Source organism: Penicillium robsamsonii, assembly GCF_028829455.1.
Source record: "Penicillium robsamsonii strain IBT 29466 chromosome Unknown utg000002l_segment0_segment0, whole genome shotgun sequence".
Taxonomy (NCBI): domain Eukaryota; kingdom Fungi; phylum Ascomycota; class Eurotiomycetes; order Eurotiales; family Aspergillaceae; genus Penicillium; species Penicillium robsamsonii.
In genome coordinates this window covers 521,906-540,357 of record NW_026643220.1, presented here as the reverse complement: position 1 = coordinate 540,357, position 18,452 = coordinate 521,906, and the positions used below count along the sequence as shown (strand labels likewise).

General features: G+C 46.3%; 6 protein-coding genes across 6 annotated transcripts; 4 read left to right on the top strand and 2 right to left on the bottom strand.

The window, feature by feature from the left end:
- Positions 1 to 2,467: 2,467 nt before the first annotated feature.
- On the top strand, positions 2,468 to 4,671 carry N7447_003440 (uncharacterized protein; the record flags this gene model as incomplete). Its single annotated transcript, XM_057227715.1, has 8 exons — positions 2,468 to 2,853; positions 2,913 to 2,949; positions 3,016 to 3,193; positions 3,258 to 3,360; positions 3,416 to 3,700; positions 3,766 to 4,243; positions 4,301 to 4,367; positions 4,421 to 4,671. 8 exons carry the CDS (start codon positions 2,468 to 2,470, stop codon positions 4,669 to 4,671), a joined length of 1,785 nt encoding a protein of 594 aa, XP_057087056.1.
- A 330-nt stretch (positions 4,672 to 5,001) lies between these two features.
- On the bottom strand, positions 5,002 to 5,487 carry N7447_003439 (uncharacterized protein; the record flags this gene model as incomplete). The annotated part of the gene is made up of 1 exon (XM_057227714.1): positions 5,002 to 5,487. The coding sequence occupies one exon, from the start codon at positions 5,485 to 5,487 to the stop codon at positions 5,002 to 5,004; it is 486 nt and encodes a 161-aa protein (XP_057087055.1).
- A 735-nt stretch (positions 5,488 to 6,222) lies between these two features.
- On the top strand, positions 6,223 to 6,534 carry N7447_003438 (uncharacterized protein; the record flags this gene model as incomplete). Its single annotated transcript, XM_057227713.1, has 1 exon — positions 6,223 to 6,534. One exon carries the CDS (start codon positions 6,223 to 6,225, stop codon positions 6,532 to 6,534), a length of 312 nt encoding a protein of 103 aa, XP_057087054.1.
- A 2,910-nt stretch (positions 6,535 to 9,444) lies between these two features.
- On the top strand, positions 9,445 to 11,517 carry N7447_003437 (MFS transporter; the record flags this gene model as incomplete). The annotated part of the gene is made up of 6 exons (XM_057227712.1): positions 9,445 to 9,499; positions 9,576 to 9,766; positions 9,832 to 10,245; positions 10,306 to 10,681; positions 10,751 to 10,798; positions 10,862 to 11,517. The coding sequence occupies 6 exons, from the start codon at positions 9,445 to 9,447 to the stop codon at positions 11,515 to 11,517; spliced, it is 1,740 nt and encodes a 579-aa protein (XP_057087053.1).
- Positions 11,518 to 15,422: 3,905 nt separating this feature from the next.
- N7447_003436 (heme-dependent oxidative N-demethylase family protein) lies at positions 15,423 to 16,534 on the top strand (the record flags this gene model as incomplete). The annotated part of the gene is made up of 3 exons (XM_057227711.1): positions 15,423 to 15,850; positions 15,905 to 16,027; positions 16,108 to 16,534. 3 exons carry the CDS (start codon positions 15,423 to 15,425, stop codon positions 16,532 to 16,534), a joined length of 978 nt encoding a protein of 325 aa, XP_057087052.1.
- A 363-nt stretch (positions 16,535 to 16,897) lies between these two features.
- N7447_003435 (uncharacterized protein) lies at positions 16,898 to 18,182 on the bottom strand (the record flags this gene model as incomplete). Its single annotated transcript, XM_057227710.1, has 4 exons — positions 16,898 to 16,945; positions 16,995 to 17,518; positions 17,583 to 18,012; positions 18,081 to 18,182. The coding sequence occupies 4 exons, from the start codon at positions 18,180 to 18,182 to the stop codon at positions 16,898 to 16,900; spliced, it is 1,104 nt and encodes a 367-aa protein (XP_057087051.1).
- Between the last annotated feature and the right edge of the window lie 270 nt (positions 18,183 to 18,452).

Sequence of the window (18,452 nt, the reverse complement as noted above, 5' to 3'; positions counted from 1 at the left end):
TGTCCTGGGTGTTAACCGTGGAACACTAACATATAATTCTCAATTTCTCCAGCTTCAACCTATCAAGCCCACACAAACGTTTTAGACGCAACTTTTACCCAACTTTTACCAACCAACCGGACTGGAGTGGAATCGATCAACATGTCTCCACAATACTCCGGAGCTGATCTACTCATACGGAGTTCATCGCGTGTGTGAGGTCTCAATTTGTCCACGGGTACCTAGGTAGGCAGCCCACCTAAATAAGAAAGTCTGGGGCTTCGCGGGGTGCGCTGTCATCAACACGGGTGATATCTGTCTGCAAACCAGGTGAAACCAGCGAGCAGGTTGTTCAGTAGCGGAAGATAGGAAAAGGAAACCCAGGGGTAGTTTGTTAAAGGAAGATTGGTTCAGCTTAGTTAGCTTATGCCGCCATTTCTTACAAGTAGTTTCTGATAAATCAATTTACTTCGACATGGCAGTTGCCTCTTCCTTATAATATCCTTAAGAAGTTCGAAAGTTCCTCAACCATGCCCATTCCGGAAGCTCACGAGAAAGGAATTCGGGGAATGTTGATGGGGTAAACGGCCACTTCAAAATCGAACACTTATAACGTCATCTTTACGGCTACAAAATAAGTTGGCAATATCATATATACCTACAAACGTAAGGCATCAATGTTGAGAATACTTACGGCTTGATTGACACAATAAAAAAAAAGGTTCACGAGAGTGGCCTTTAGCTTCAGGGTCGTAAGAACCGGTCTGAAAACTATAGGTACCACCTTGCCTATTGATTCATATGCCTCTTTTTATATGTAGAACTATCTCAGTTAACAATATACAGAAAGTCGATGAAGCATCTGGGGAAGATGGGTAGTAAGGCCGATAGCAAACCAGAATATATCAGAATACCTTCTCGGTGATTTCAAGAAAATCATTGGCGTTGATAAGGATATCATGTTCCCCTAGTCCTGGGAGTCGGTCGTAAATAGCAACGAATGGAATCCTTAACGGGACCCCGACAACACTGTTGGGCTCGACGTGGACCATCTGCACTGAGTATGCTTGCTGGGTGGGAATCGGTTGAATGGTAAGTGGAGGGATATTGAGAGATTGTACGCGGAGTTGATCAGGCCCCACGGGCCCCGCTTTCCCGAAACCCCCCAGTTGGGCCCCTGGCAGACCTGTACCCGAAGCTGGAGAGTGGGCAAACTATATCCAACGTCTCCTATGGGGAGTCGCGAAAGAGGGCGACTTAGTCAAATCCCTACTCATTCGATACATCCTCTAGATGAAGAGACTTCGCGAGCCCGTCGTCCGCCCGACTATGGCGATGACTAGCGAAAGGTGGAACGAGGAAATCGGCGGTCGTATCGAGAATATAGAGGCTCTCTCCATCCACCACTCGCCATCTGCTTAGTGCGAATCTGATCAACTTCAAATCTAGCACAAACGATAGCTTCATTCTCGACTAAATTATTTCTAGAAAACCCACCTTAAGAGATTATTAACATGATAGTGCTTTATATTTTGTTTCGCTGTAGCGACGAGTGCCTGTCAATAGAGTCTTGAGTGGTGATATTACGGCATTATAGGTAGTGGTTTGGTTTGGTAAAGAGCTGAGGCTCTATTATTCCCAGCGAGCAAGACCTGAGTGCTGACTGAGCATACTCTGAGCGCTCACTGAGCAAACCTGAGTGCTCACGAAGCAATCACCCTGTACTGTGAAATACTCAGTGAGCAGGACCCTGAGCGCTCTCATAAAGCGGCTGCACCCCGATCGGGAAATTCATATCCGCGGCCTAAAATCTGGTACATACAGGTACATATGTAAATAACAGTATTTTATCAAGATAATCAAGCAGTTTTATCGACCTTAATCAGGCTTAGCGCTGGAAATTTAATCATTCGAGGGTCGGATAATAATAGAGCACCGAGTCCAAATGCAAGGACGGAATTATTTCGACAAGAGAGATTTTATGAAGGGAAGGACACTACCGTAAAGGTATGGATGAAAACTAAATATTCCAGTAAAATAAGGAACCAAACTACAACTTACGTTCTAACCGTGCCAAGCGCCCAACGCAGAATTTTGCCAACACCACGGATGTGGTGTCGGGCGCTTGGGATCATTAGAGCATTTTCACTATTTATAGGAAAGTGGAATGGGATGCGATACCTGGGCAGAGATCTCCGCCTTGGCTTACGCATCCTAAACTAAACTATACCACATCAAGGAAATGATGTTTTATGGATAGCGAATGTACTCCATAGTGGAAACTAGATCAACTTATATGGTGCCTGGGAGCAGTTGCCGCTTTTGGTCAAAGTCCAACATCCAGGGCTGTCTCATGTTTGGGTCAATGGCAATGGTGTCACTACCTTGGGGAAGATCAAGATATATAAAGGACATGGGTCCAGTTCATTTCCTACATATTCATCTCATATTTTGGCTTTCATGAACATCTCTCAATTTTAACTTCGATATGCGAGTCCAAGCCCTAGAACTTGGCGTCTTAGCCAATCTTGCCATCTCGGTATGCGCCTTTGCCGTAGGCCGTAACTCCTTCCAGGTTAGCGGCCCGGTTGCTTCTACCTCGGCGCCTCCTTCGTCTTCCCCTACCGGAGATGCTTGGAAGACCAAGCAATGCTCCCAGATCCATGGTAGCCCTGCGGATCAATGGCAGCAGGCAGGTGCAAAATCTGCCTGGGATGCCACCATTGCAGCCTGGACGAGCACGCCGGGCGATAATAGCTTCCCCCTGTTCGTCAGCAATCATACCGATGGGCCTGATGGCATGAGATGTAGCGACATGTCGTCCGAAAACCGTTGCGCCCAACCTGTGCAGTGCGAAGATGCGATCCCAGCCGTGTAAGTCAAATCATCTGTTCCCTACCACCTACTATACAGCATCTCTAACAACGAGGTAGTGCTATGATTCTAAATGGATTTACGGGTATCCATCAAGTATGTCACTAACCTATTCATAGATTGGCCATTCCTTTAGTTTAAATGTGCTAATTACTTGTCTAGCTTCACGCATCGGTTTTCCAGGCTATCGGGCTCGCCCAGGCTAGTGTGACGAACAACGTTGGCACGTTCACATCTGCATTCGCCCCTCAGCGTAAAGATGACTCGGCCAACATAAAGATGATTATCGATGCTGCAATGTTAGTTGTCAGCTTTGGCACATCTATGCTATATAACGTCGGTATGTTACTCCTTCTAGCATCTAAAGTGAATACTGAGATTGTATGAGATCTAACATCTACTAGTCCTCCAAAGCGCGGTGAATGTAATCGGTAAAGCCATTGCCCAGGATATGACAGGTGCTATTCTCGCTACCTCCGTTACCTACTATAAGACGAATATGAAAGGGTACTTCTCCCCCCCTCCCCCCACTTGGATACACCCTAGCCTAACGAATTGATAGCGCGTTAGAAGGACTAGCAGAGCAGAACACCATCGATACTTTTGTGGGCAAGACAATGGACGAGTGGAAGAATGCGGAGACATCCTATCTTAGGTCAATTTTTGCCGGGGGCGACCCGAGTGCTATCGACGCTCTCTACGCCACAATCAACAATGGTACTATAGCCGCAGCTATGGATAGGCTTGACCTTACCCGCACGAGCACCGACGTCGAAAAGATCCTCTACGGTCAGATGATCTCGTACGCATGGACTGTTAGTGGGGACAGAGCGCGCCCCTTTATCTGGTAAGTTAGTTCAATAAATCTGCTTTCTTCTAGCTGTGAAACAGGCTAACTCGTACTGGCTGAAGGCGGAGCTCAGAGTACTGCGATGAAACCACCATGCCTCTCTCTAGGGGCGGCTTTGTTGAAAGATCATCATTGAGCAAGATATATGTGTGCCATAACAACAGGATGCATTTGCTGTTGAATGCTCATAAACGTAAAGGGACGGGCTTTTCTTCCGACATTCTTCCAGGTGGAGAGCATGATACTCTGAACGGAAAGGACTATGGTGGAATTACGATTGATGACATCGTCATCAGCAGCGTGGACGGATGGAGCAAAAATAATTATCAAAATGGGTATCCAAAGGCTGATGTTGATAGTGTCGTGGCCAGCTTTGGCGGGGATAACGCCCCTAGTGTCCGAAGCGCTGGATTCTTCAATTTGCCAATTTGTCTCAATTCCAACACAGCTGAGGAAAACATAAGAAATGGTTGGAATAAAGAGTCACCTTATTGGCCTTGTGAAAACCCTGAAGGATACACCAGCACTGGTACCAATATTGTAAGTTTGCTGAAAGGGCCCCCTATCACTCCGATCCGTGACTAATTCAGATAACAGCGTGTTAAAAAGGGTTGTGTTCTGTTCAATGACGCAAAGCGCTGCCAGAATTGGGGTGGACCCTATAGTGAGTCGTATCACTGTTATTCATCAAAGAGTAGCTATGCTAACAGTCCATAGACGTCGCAGATCAGAACACTCCCAACAGCACCGTCACTATATACGCCATGTTCAAAGGTACAAGTGAAAAGCTTGTTGACAAAGAGGTTCCTGGTTGCAAGCTCGTGGGATCATGGCCTCGCGACTGGTCTGAAATGCACTTCAGCGAAGACAATTGTCTCGAGGATGAGAACAAGTATTACAGACAGTGCTGCGGCGAGGACACGAAGACTACCGATCTTGTCAACAATCCATATGGCCCTTCATGGTAATTGGGTAGAATTCGGATCCATCTCCAGGATCATGGGACAGTTGGAATTCAATCAACATTTGATTCCGTCACTGTTTTACGTATCCAAGTACCAATCGTCCCTATGGCGATCATTGTGGTTAGTGCCCTAGACGCTGAAATTAAAGTTCGGAAGTTTATCTTTCCAATACAATTCTCTTCCTCCTCCTTTTCTGGACGTACACTGTAGCCCCAACGCGTTGTGAATACTGGTACTCACGAATTGAAACCTAGTTATTGAAAACGCTGTTGTGTCGTATGACGGGGTTACCGATAGCGTTGGAAACTGCATTGGCTGTAGCGGGGGTGTCAGCTAGAGCGCTGACCGCATTGGCTGATTAGCGTTGGCGGGGTTTGAAATAGCATTGTTCTGCAGTGTGCACTGTCTTACGCTGATGGTAAGTACAGAATGGCTTCTTGTGTTGAGTGTTGTTGCCGGAGGCACTACCTTATCGGAGAGCGTTTGTGTTATAAGCACATCGTCGAAAGGGTAGCTGGGATGACTAGCGAGACGTAGATTCTCTGAGATGACGAAGTTGGAGAACCCGGGGATTAGAACGGACTTGTTTGACTCGGTGTCGGAATGGCGAAGGCTGTTGAGCCACTTATGAGTGCTGGAATTGTTGCTAACGACTGTAAGGAAGAGGAAGTATTGTGCTGAAGTAGGGATATGTGATTGACCACACGCCTCGGTGAATTCGGCGCAGTAGTGTGCCACGTAATCACAAATTGATCCATATGGGGTGACTATCGTGCCGTCAGCCTGATTGTATTTGAAGCTGACACACTTGTGGAACATATCGAAGCTGGTGCTGTCGGTGTGAACTGATAAGGTCTTGTGGAGACTCTGGTACACCACGAAAGCGTTAAGGGCCGTGTTAATGTACGGCTTGAGAGAAACCCCTCCCCTTCACACTCTCATAGATAGATCTCGGAGGCTGCGTGTGGGTTACATCCTCTCGTGCGGTTGTTCGTGGCGTTTTGGAGACGATCGATGTTTGACGTCAGGTTAGCAGCTCATTGCCCGAATGCAAATAAATTAGCTCGGTGTTGTCAGCGCGTTCATCATGGTACTCCTGAGGTGGCCAATCTGCTGCTGGAACGACTAGCTTTCGCTAACCACATGTCAATTCGAGAGCCTTCCATGATAATCCGGAAATGAATAATCAAGTAATAGGGAAATTATTAGGTTCGCAACAGGGTAATCGCTTTCATATTTTGACGGCATCTATCTAACGCCTACGAAGATAAATCTAGTAACGTCGTAGTTAACGTCGGAATAAGCGGGAAGAACGTCTTCTTCTAGTGGCCGGATACACGCTGAATCTCCCCTAAGCCGAGTTCTACCCACTCCTAGCTTACTCGATTTATCATCGACCCTAGATCTAAAGAGCTTAACTTAACGAACTTAACAATACTCTAGAACGAGAACTCAGAGGTCTACCGCATTAATCACCACTTTGCCACCTAACCGTATAAGCACTGCTTCTTTAACCTAATGAACCCTGCCCTCGGAACTAATTTTCCGACCATTATGTCTCAGCTGGGTGGTGGATACGCGCTTTATAACGCTTTGGCGCACTTAAATATTGAAACTGAAGTGACAGAGGTCTACTTCCCTGGAAAGACACATGTAGTCCAACAGCTAATTTTCATTCCACGGCGCGGATCTACCGTTAAGGGCGATGGCCTGGTGAATAATTATGTTTCTATGTGCAGCGAGTTACACTTACTGGATACCAAGGAGTTCACTAAGGTCAAGGTGGTCATTCTGCTGCCGCTTCGGTTGAGACAGGGACTGCATGGCAATTGGGTTGAAGCCAAGGATCTGCAGGTTGGGGCTTAGGATGGCGAGGAACATTTACATGATTAACACATATTATGGTCATATTGATTTTTTGTGTTGAAACCGGATTGATAATTTATGTTTCTTTACTCAATTTGAGAGAAACGGAAAACCCGATGAAAAACGTGGGCTCCACTTCGAAAAGAAGTCTCTACCGGGATCCCTAGAAGTTTCACAGCCCAAATACTTCAATGATCGGTTTGTATACAATAGAGCAAGGTTGTGCTATATTTGCATATAGAGACATAATGATGGTTTTACAGTTCGTCCAAGGTGTATACCGGGAAGTGGTGTGGGAGCAACGCAGGTAAAAAAATCAGAGGGCATAGATTCAGTTGGCCAAGGCGCGTGAAGTCAAATGGGTGTGTTTATAAGATGGGCAGTACTCAGAAATACCCCCACAGCATGTCACGCACGCATGAAGGTCATTTATAGGCGCGCTCTGTATAGAACAACGGGAGCAAAGAAAAAGTATTTTGGCTGGTTCCAGGGATAATCAGAACCTGCTTGGGGCTTGGTGGTTTTCTTATTATTATAGTATGCATACCCTAGTTTTCATGTGTTTCATTAGTACTAACTACGCACAGCTTTCAACTCGCGATTACCGCTTAAGGGCTCGAATTGCCTTCTTCCCTAACGCATGCCTTGCTTTTAGTTGGACTTGATTCAGTCTATCTTCCTCCTTACTGGCAAGCCACTTTCATAAATAAATCCTGTTAGTTATGGCAAGTTTGAGCTGTTGGGAAGATACTTTAGAGTATATGACAGATGAGCACAAGCTTTTTGAATCCCTTTGACTATATTCACGAACACGCTGTTGTAATTTACCCATAACGCAAGGATAGGCGATACTCGTGTAGTATGAAAGGATACGGTATAACTAGAACATAGATGGAAAACATAAATGAACTCGTTCTTCGCCAGAGGAATGGGGAGGGGTTTCGTTCAAGAAGCAAAAATATATAATCGTTTTTAAACCTTTACAACTTTGGGACGTAACGTAACTTTAGTGAATGCATGATAAGAGCTGAGAACAACGTGGCAGAGTTTCTTTCTCTGCATTGAAATGCTGCGCCTACCCACTCTCAAGTCTGATTTGATTCCGGTTCCTCATTTGCCCTGGCACTTGGATTTTCTATACGCAGCGCCACTTTTCCGGTTTGATCGAGGGGTAGGTCAGAGAAGGTACAGCACTTTTGCCGTTGATCAATAAGAATATTGTTCCAACGAATACATGTGCAAAGGGGAAATATTAATCATACGACCCGGACGATAACCAAGGCCCTAACAGACTATCATAGCACCATTTTTCAAACCCTCGCATACTCTTTAATGCTTCTTCGAAGTCAAGGGCAGCCATGCAATTTTTCACGGAGATCTCTATGGAATCAACGGTGGACCTGAGCCCCAGCCTGGGCCATGCAGTAGAACACTTTACACGTGCTCGAAAGCTACATGCACACGGGAAACAGCCGGATAGACACTCATTTATATTGAGCTTTAATACTTGTGCTTGTTGAAAGTCAGGTTATGATACATTCCAATCTGGATTGAGCAGGATTCTAAGAATTTTTGATAGATCTATAGATGTCTATGGGTTATATTGATCTTTTTATCAGGTACTGTTGTGTCAACAACCTCGACTATTCAACCAATCAAAATATTGAATGTGGGGCAGGTGCGCCCCGACGTCGGGCTTACCAAACGGGCTTACCAAATTCCCAGCTTGACAAAAACATTCAACGCCCAGACAATACTCAATCTATTTCCAAAGAATATTGTCCAGTTGGCTTTTTTTTGGCTGCAGGAGACTCTTCTAGATTTCTGTTCTCATGACTTGTGGGATGTCAGGGTAGATCGGCCAGAAAGCCGAACCCATCAGCACGCAACCGGAAATGATACGGGGAAATTTTAGCTTAGCCGACATCAGCCCAACATCCGAAAAATGAGTTGCCCAAGGGTAACAAATCAAAAGAGACACCATACCCCTGAAACGGCGTCGTTTGATTCCTCTACAACATATGTGGAGCGGTTTCGGATCCACCCTCCGAGAACAAAAAAAAAGTTGAACCCACGCTGTGTGGAATACCCGTTCCCGTTGTCTCCAGCATTGGCGTCCCCGCTGCAGGGAGCTTCCTCCTAGTAATCGGCTCTAGCTCGAACAGGTCAACTACGCCACGCAAATTACGCATATCATGGGAACAACTGCCCGTCAGCCCAAACCGAGCTTGCCCCATTCGTCTTGACTTACATGACAGGGAAAGCTATCTGACGCAATTGATAATGCAGGACCAATCGATTGATCGGCAGGGTCTTCGCGCCTCGTCACGCATGGAAGACTTCAATGTCCAAATGACTAGACGCATGCGGTCGAGATATTTGCTTCAAAATTTATATGTGTGGGCTTGGATTGCCTTTGTAGTTTCGCAAGCGGCATGTTTTGGTCTATGAAGAGTTGGAAAAATCGGCCTTCTATGCGAGATTCCATGTGATATTTCATACAGTCACATTTTTAGTTGCCACTTTAGCAATTCGCAGCATCTTAGCTACCGTTTTTTTTCGCCCAAACAGCTGGGGAGAAGCCGTCCTACCCGAGCCAGGGATATTGATCAACACCACCAAATGCCTAATTTGACAGGGAAGGCTAGACTTCTGGCCGTATTTTTCAAACTGGACTCGCGTACATACTCGATTTGTCAAAGCTAGGGCGTACCATCAGAGGTTGTTATTGATGTGGAGTTGAATCCACATTAAATAAGATTTATTTGTATGAGTCAAACATCCACTGGCACTCTGTGAGCGCGGTTTTTTTTCTCTTTCAATTTCTTGAACCTTTCATAACTGTTGCCTCCCGCCTGGATCTTCATATAGCGTACAAACTGTCTATTTTGTCGAGCCAAGGTCTTCAAGATGTCGGACCATGTTGCTGCCGAGGAAAATATAGAGAAGGTCATATCAGCAACAGGTCAGTCGCCTATTTTCTTTGTCAATGCATTCTATGTTGTATATTAGGAGTTCAAAGTACTGAAACTGCTGTATAGAACATGTAATGTCTTCCTCTCATGAGTCACAGCACTCCCATGACTCTGAAGATCGAGACTCGGAAGTCAACCATGAGCCTATCCAAGAACGCTATGGAAACCCTTCGTACTCTAGATTCCGTCAAGTGGCCTCCAAAACGATTGTGTCGTTTGGGCCCAATGACCCAAAAAACCCTGTCAACTGGAGAACGGTATGTGGGATAGTGTCCAGTACAATGAAGCAATGCGAGGAAAATAATACTAATGCGTCCAACAGAGGAGGAAGTTCCTTGTTCTCGCATCTGGTGTCATGCAGGTCATGAACAGCACTATCGGCTCGTCAATTTGCAGCAATGCCATCCCCCAAATCGCCGAAGAATTCGACATTACCAACGAAACAATCCTTGTCTTGCCAATTTCCATCTTTCTCATCGGCTACATTTTAGGACCATTGCTATGGGGTCCTAGCTCCGAGTATTTCGGCCGGAAGAAACCTTTGCTCATCGCTTATGGTTTATTCATGATATTCACGCTGGCGTGCGCTGTTGCAGATTCATATGCATCTCTGCTTGTCTTCCGATTATTCAATGGCATGGTTGCGTCGGCGCCTATCGCTACTGTCGGCGGATTGTTTGCCGACGTCCATGACGATCCAACATTGCGAGGCCGCCTTATGGCTTATTTTATGGCTGTAAGCTTGACGCATACGTTCAACTGGAGTTTCTGGGTCCGACAGCTAATTTGTTAACAGTGCACAACGTTCGGGCCAATCATTGGACCTTGGCTATCCGGCTTCGTGGCAGTTGTCAGTTGGCGTTGGTGCTTTTGGATTGGACTCATTCTGGCAGGCGCTAGCTTGCCGTTGGTTATCTTCATGCCTGAAACTTATGCCCCGGTCATTCTTAAGCGTCGTGCACACAAGCTACGCAAAGACACCGGCAATTCAAACATTGTATCGCCATTGGATGTTCAGAGTCGTAATCTGCGAGAAATGCTTATTATCACGATCTCACGACCCTTCCGCATGATTATTCACGAGTATATCGTTTCCCTGACTTCGTTGTATCTTGCTTTGGCATATGCAATCTTCTACCTCTACTTTGAGGCATATCCAATTATCTTCCAAGGTTGGTGACCTATCCCAGCTAGCCTATGCAAAACCCCGTTGGAGAAAGACACTAACGAACACCGTGCAGGCATCTACAAAATGAGCCCTGGTGTGTCTGGCTTGATGTTTCTACCTAGTAAGTTCATCCATACGCCCATGTCTCTCAACCGGAAAGGTGTTGATTCTAACATTTAAATAGTCGGCATCGGCGCCGTCCTTGCGTGTGTCGTCTTCATATGGTACGATGGCTACCTAGCCCGAGCAAAGGCCCACAACGCCAGTTGGGCCTTCATCGAGGAATATCGCAGACTTCCCCTCGCCTGCATCGGCGGACCCTTATATGTGATCTCCCTTTTCTGGGTAGGCTGGACAGCCTCACCAAACATCCATTGGGTCGTACCATTCCTCTCTGGCATCCCATTTGGAATGGGCTACCTGTTAATCTTCATGGCTATGTTGAACTACCTGACTGACGCCTATGAGACCCTCTCCGCCAGCGCACAATCCGCGGCAAGTTGCACACGAAGTATCCTGGGAGCTGTCCTCCCGCTAGCAGCTAAGCCGATGTTCAACCGGCTCGGCGTGCCCTGGGCTTGCAGTTTGATCGCCTTCCTCAGTTTGGGTGTCTCGGTGATTCCGTTTGCTTTTATTCGCTACGGTGACAGTATCAGAGCAAACAGCAAGTTCTGCCAGGAGCTCAAGCGTGCCAAAGAAGCTGAAAAGTTGGAGTTGGAGAGAGAGGAGCATTTTGCGAATGGTGATGATACCCTCGCACCTATCCCGTCCCGCAATACTGGAGTTTCGATGACGAGGATCGATACTGCTCGCACGGATAGAGCGTCAATTATTTGCTGAAGATGGTGATTGCGTCCTGAGGCTAAGTGCTTCTCACGGTTTGCCCAGCGAGTATTGTCTCGACAAAGACTTACTTAGCGCATTTTAGGACATATGTTCCGCTTTGCTGTTTATTTTATTTATTTTTTTTTTCGATTTCATCGGTTTGGCGATCCAAAAGTTTTGATTTTCTTCTCACGAGGCGAGTGACATGACCATATCCTTTTTCTCTAATGTTTAAGAAACACAGGACCTCTACCAGCTGCTTCGAACTACGCTTCTGTCAAAAGGAAGAATACGCACAGGTGCCTGCATTTTCATTTACGTTTTGCTTTTTGTTCCCCCATTTTGAGACGTCTCACTATAATTTTTACCAGGGACTAAAGATTGCATCGGGTGAGCGTTGCTTTATATTCAAATTGGTTTTAGTATCTTCCACTAGGAAGACTCAACTTTTAGTTTAATCTTAATGAATTTTGCTATCTTCTTTCACCTAATCTCGCTTGAATCCAATATTTCCAGCCTTGGGCACTCCCAAGGCCACACCACAAGCTACTATAATTGGCCACCTCGCTGTAAAGTTATACGGGAAGAAATTCCGGCACACAACTGGGTAACCGGCTCGGCTTAGAGGCGTACTGGAAACTCAATGAAGATGAATGTAAGAGGATCCGTGAAGCCCTCAAAGTGACACTTCTGTGACTGAATAACAGCCCCTTTACTTTGCCTAGCATAGAAATCGATGTCGACCACAATCAGTAAGGCAGAGCTTATGGGTTCCCATCCTCTTTTTGCTGTCACCCGTAACCTAATCGGGGATTCCACATCAACCACCCTGTATGACTCCCTTCATAGGGGTCCAAGTCTACCTTGACTAACCTATGAATTGTAGCTTTATGGTTGGGTCCCGGGAATGTCAAGTCAACACTCTGGACGGAATGCAAGCTAGTTTGGTTTGGCTTGACCAGAATATGTTCAACGTGCAAATTATCGGAATGGGACGGTGATAGCTCGAACTGGGTATTGTAGCTGGGAGGCGACGGTATCCAATCTCCAGCCAAGAGATGACCCTAGAAAAAGAACCACCAAGCGCCAATCTCACAGAAAACCCCATAGGTTGTCTCAGTCCATGGCAGAATAATCCAACGTGATACGCAGAAGGGAATGTGCTCCATATCCGTCTGTGTTGAACCGCAGGCGAGAATGAATGCTCCGAGTATAAATATGAACCAGCCGATGAGGTTGATCATCTCGTTTCCCACAAGATTAGCCATTAAGCCTGTTAGCAGAAGACATCATACATTCACGAGCGGTAGATCAATTGCTTGACTGAGAACCTCGGAATGGATAGGAAAGGCTTACAAATAGACCGAAACTAGCCTGAAGCAAACAGAAAGATTGTTAGCATGACTTTGTAGGAATGGCTCAGGTGACTATTAGCCAAGATTGTAGAGTGATATTTTTAGACTCCGGAGCATTTGGCAACCTATAACCACCTTTCCCACATTTTTTCCGATCTATGTTCTACATTTTGCGGCTAATGCTTGTTACAAGCTTAGCTACAATACTACTAAGGCGAGCGAATTTTAGAAAAAATGACGTCTAAAAAGACTACCAAAAAGACTACCAAAAAAACATGATAAAGCCATATATGCGACTCTCCATTCTTGCTTTCGTCCATTCGAAATAGATTGAAGAAACACATATGATCGTCAGTTTGCTGTTCGACAAACAAAGAAATGACTTGCTCTAAATATCCCAAATGCGCATCTTCTATTCCGTACGGCCGGACCATAAAAAAACCATGTGATCAGTCAAAATGTGGCCCATTTGGAAATACGTATGACCAATATCCAGCCCTGTCAAGCCCACATAAACCAATTGGAGATATTAGTCCCGTAAACATAATACTTACCCTTTTCTCGGCTGGAGCGCTACTAATGCAAAAAATAAAGGGTAGACGGGAGATCCACCTTGGAAAATACAACCCAACCAGCGAGAACACTTGCAGGTGATCTAAATGTCTGTGCGCAAGTGAAAGATCACAAAAAGAAAAGAAAGAGAAAAAAGACTGGCGGATGGGAAGTCAAAGCCCCCGAGTGTTGACTTGCATTGGTCTGCACTCTAATTGTAATCGGGGTCGCGGATGAAGAGTTCAAAGATTCAAGGATTGAAAGACCTACACGAGGTCTAGACCTTACAAAAGTCTTGGATCAAGTCTAGTTGAAAGCATTGATTGGTTGGATGTAGATTAAAAACTAGTCAATTAGCAAGAGGATGCGGAGTAGAGAGTACGGAATACAGTCCCTTACGGATGAAATATAACTAATTCCTGAAGTTGAGTGGCAAATATCTATTATGCTTTGTAGATCGATTCAATCCTAGTCTGTGGGCTACAGGGGCATGGGGAAGAAGCTATGACGGAGGCGAAAAAAAAGGAGCGAATATAGCACGCAAAAGTCAATAATTTAGTCGGAAAATAGAATGTTAATACAACGGTCCGAGCCAAATAATAGCGGCAAACGCGCTTTACGCGAAAGGGGGGGATGTGCGGTTACAGCGGGAACCCCAGATAGTAGTCTGTGGAGCCTCTAAACAGGGTTGGGAGATTTTAGGAGATTTTCACCTGATCGATGGTATGACAGGGTGAAATGTAGTACTAGTGATGTCCGATGCAATGTCATTGTTCAATGGAAAAGCGAAGACGTAGTAATCCTATCTTTGAATTTGGACGGAGACCAAACCGAAAGAAAATAAAAATCCCCTTGATATTCACCCCACACGAGGGGGTATAATGGATGGGTGCTATGATACGTCAGACTAAATCCATGTGCCCGTCTACCTCGGGTGTGATGTGCACCTGAACTAGATCGGGCCCCCGGCCCATCCCCGGGCCAGTCAGATCCAATTAACACTTGGAGTTTAACCAGTTGAAGCCAGAACTGACTCAGATCAAACATCTACTCTCGGACTTTGGGTACTTTACACAAACAATTGACACCCTAGGTTTAGTTGTCTCTCCGACGATATCCGGCCAATTGTTCGGAGTGTTCTTTTCCCCGAGTCGGCAAGCCCTGGCGGTTCATGGGGCCGCCGCGCACGGACGGTATAAACGAGCTTGACGATTGAAGCTAAAGACAGACATTTTGTGCCTAGATCGTGCGGGCCCTGCACAGTATGGAGTCCGCCGAGCAACTATGGGCCCTATTCATTTCTAAGCGCTCTTGTTTGACTGGTAAAGCAAGATCAACCAGTTAGAGAGACTGTATACTTGGGATCTTCTCCAATCATACATACTGCTTGTGCACAGCCCAGAATGTCAGTTCGCTTGCACTTGGAAAAAAAATAAAAAATAAAAATAAATCAAAAAGAAATTTCACAAAAAGTCTGAGATCATGTGGCTGGTCTCCCCGGCGAACTCTGACTTTTTTTGCGGGGAATCCCTGGGCGTATCACAGCAGTTCCGCAGGCACAACTTTGCTAAATGAGGAATGTGGAATGCAGCTGCCATACCTTGAGCTATCTTTTTTTTTTTGACTGGGACTAGTGAAGCTGACTTGATCGTCTGATGATCTTCTTTGCTGCCTGTTCCTCCGAGGGTGACTTCATAGCCCATCCTAAAATCATATTTATATCGTCTAGTCTAGGTCAGAGTCCATCATGTTCATATTTTTTTTACTTTCATTTTACCTTCATTTGACATTGAGCGTTCATTAGTCTTTTAATTTCCAAAAGAGAAAAAAAGTTTGGATCTATACGTTGAACCTTTGAATGGGAAAAGTATGACAACCTTTTCACTAGTTGCAATTCCAATCTTCGTCTTTCTTTTCGCAGTCAGACACCAAAAACAGCTACTCCAATGGCTGTCACAAAAGTTGAAAGGGAAACATTGCTCAAATGTGTCGAATCCATCCGACGTCAAGCGTATGGCACCGTACCCAGCGCAGCCCATCAAAGGCAGAGAGCGGTACCGGGTAATGATGGACATTCGCAAACTCGACGCTCAGAATTGGCTCACCCTCGACAAAAACTATATGGCTGAACACCGGGTGCGGACCCAATTGCTTCACGAGAAAAGAGAAGAGGTCCTGCGCTGTCTGCCAGAGTCAATTGAACCGTGCCAGGAGGCACTAGAGGAAGTTTCAGACTTCCTCTGCGAGAGGTTCCCCAATATGTTTGAAATGACAATTCAAGACGGTCGAAAAATCGTCGACAATCGCATGACTGGCGACAAATTCACTGTCAGCGGGCGTGACTCCAACGAGGGATCAACAGAGGCACTCGAGGCTGCTGTCCGTCTCACGATGGAAGATCTCAGTATTTTGATGATGAACGAGGAAGGGGAATTTTACCTGTATGTCCAAATCCACGTATAAAAGCCAACTGGTCAATCCTAACCCCATCACAGGGCAGCTAGCGCCAGCCTCTTCCCGACGGGGTGGACAGTGAACCAGAGAATTGGCTGGACCATCTCTCAACTGCATGGCCCCGTGCCACTATGGCACCAGCAAGTCGCCAACTCCGTCAGCAAGTAAGTTATTTTCCAAGCCAGAACAGGCAGAATGACCGAGACCAAGAAAAAAAACACAATAAACTAACTCCAATCGCCAGGTTCCTTGTCCGCTTAACCCCTAAATCTCCAATGGAGCGCTCAAACTACTTCGTTGAAGTCAAGGGAACAGACGAGAACCTGACTGAGATTCTCTATCGGCCCAACTCCCTCTGTGAGAAAGAGTTGAGAAGCCCATCCCCGTCAGATATCTTGATCCGCCGCGAGAGACAAACTTTCCGTCGACTGCCGCGGACAGGGGCGATCGTCTTCGGCGTCAAGACGTATCTCACGCCGCTGGATGAGCTTCCAATGGCAGAGCTAGATAATCTGGCCAAAGAGATGAAGAGTTGGCCTGATCATGTGGGCGAGTATAAGGGGAGGGATGTTTGGGGGGCTAAGGTTTTGGAATACTACCGGAAACGGGTTGGTGAGAGTGAAAAGACAGGAAATGAGGATAAGGAGAAAGACCAGAGAATTGAGGTTTGAATGGACTTTGTAGGATACCTTGTTTTTCTTTGCTTTGCATTTTGGCTCTGGGAGATCAAAATTGGGTTGGCTTGTTTGTTTAACAACGCAAAAGTTGTTTCTTTCCGCTATTTTGCGTTTGGTTTGTTAACTGTGAAGACTGTTGTCTTCGGGGCGAAGACAAGAGACAAATATGTATTTAAGGCTTCCAGATATTTGTTATTGAATTATCACATCATAGCTAAAAATGACCGGCTTCAGAAGGAAGTCGAGGGGGACTAAGCCCAATTCTATAAATGAAGAAATGTGAAAAGGAAGGAAGAATAGGGTCACGCTGACAGAAGGGAGATACCTCCCTCAAGGTATGGGTATATTACAAGCTCTTTAAATCTTTGACAGTGGCGGCTTGTCTTGCTTTAATCGCACCACACCCTATGATCAAATTAGCACTAAGCTCCAGAATAGAAAAACAAACACGTACCTCTTGCGTGCAAGTAGCAATAAGAACCCCATCCTTAGACCAAATCTTCTGAATTGCCAGGCCTCGTCCTTCGCCGGCCCACGGACTCTCCATCTCCGTCAACATCCACTCATCGGCACGGAATGCCCTGGGATTGTGGAAGTAAATGGAGTGGTCCAGGCTGACCATCATACCAACCTCTTTATGGTCTACCTCATTCTTGCCCGATGTGGCCCTGTTCAAGGCTCCTTCTACACGGCGACGCAACTCTGCAGCCTCCTCTTCCTTTAACTCCTTCAAAGCTCGCGTGATATCCTCATCATCGAGATCGGATGGGTTTTTAAGCGCGTTTAAAAGCTTCTCAAGTTCTGCTGGGGAAGAGAACCGCGGGATATCATGGACGAGCGTGATGGTACCGATGAAATAGCTATCGGTGATATACGCAAGCGCTGACAGGTGTGCTTGGTACCCACCTTGTTCGGAGATTGCGCCGCGGGCGCGAATATATCGTCGGACCTTCTTATCTTCTTGGTTGGGGGATGTGCCTGTTTGATTACGACGGCCAATTAGTACAACGAACACAGCATGGAGCTTCCGACGGAGACGTACGGTTCAAAATTCCCGCCTTTCTTGATTCAAACGGACCACCCCCCGCATTGCTGAGGGCTTTCAGACTTCCCGGCTCAGCATCTTCTGGCAATGGGACGTCTGGTTTTGATACGGCGTGGTGAACCGTCTTCTCACCACCACTGCCGACCCGGCTGAAGCTCAGCGTGGTGGTGAAGATCGGCCGCCCCCGTTGCCGCGCCTGCACGGTTCGGGTCACAAAGCTCCTTCCATCGCGTACGCGCTCAACATGGTATAGGATTGGGATCTCCGAGTCGCCGGCAAGCACGAAGTAGCAGTGCATGCTGTGGACGGCGTAGTCGGCGGGGACGGTCAACATGGCGGCTGATAGGGACTGCGCGATCGCGGCGCCGCCGTAAATGCCTCGAGCTCCGGGAGGATGCCATAGCGGGCGGGTATTGGTGAAGACATCCTAGAGACAGGAGTGTTTTGTTAGAATGTGGCCCTTGTCGCGACAGAAAAAATAAAGGGATGCCATACTGGGCCGAGGTCCACCACTGGCGTCAAATCAAGCACATTTTCAATAAGAGCCTTGGAATGATCCTGCGCGGGCGGATCGAAAAGCGTCACGCGTTTCGACATGTTTATAAATTGTCTTCGAGAGAGATCGGAATCGGGAGGTTAAATTAATTTCAGGGATGACGGTGGTTCCTTGGACTTTAAATCCGCTCGGCGCGAAAAAAACAGCCGAGGTCCAAGGGATTTGTCTCTACACACAGTCCGGGGCTTACTACTACACACATTATACACATTGTGCACAAGATACACGTGAAATAATACATTATTCAATCAAATTTGACATTCAGTTACACACATTCCCTCTGTACTCATACCCGATATTTCCTACGCTGT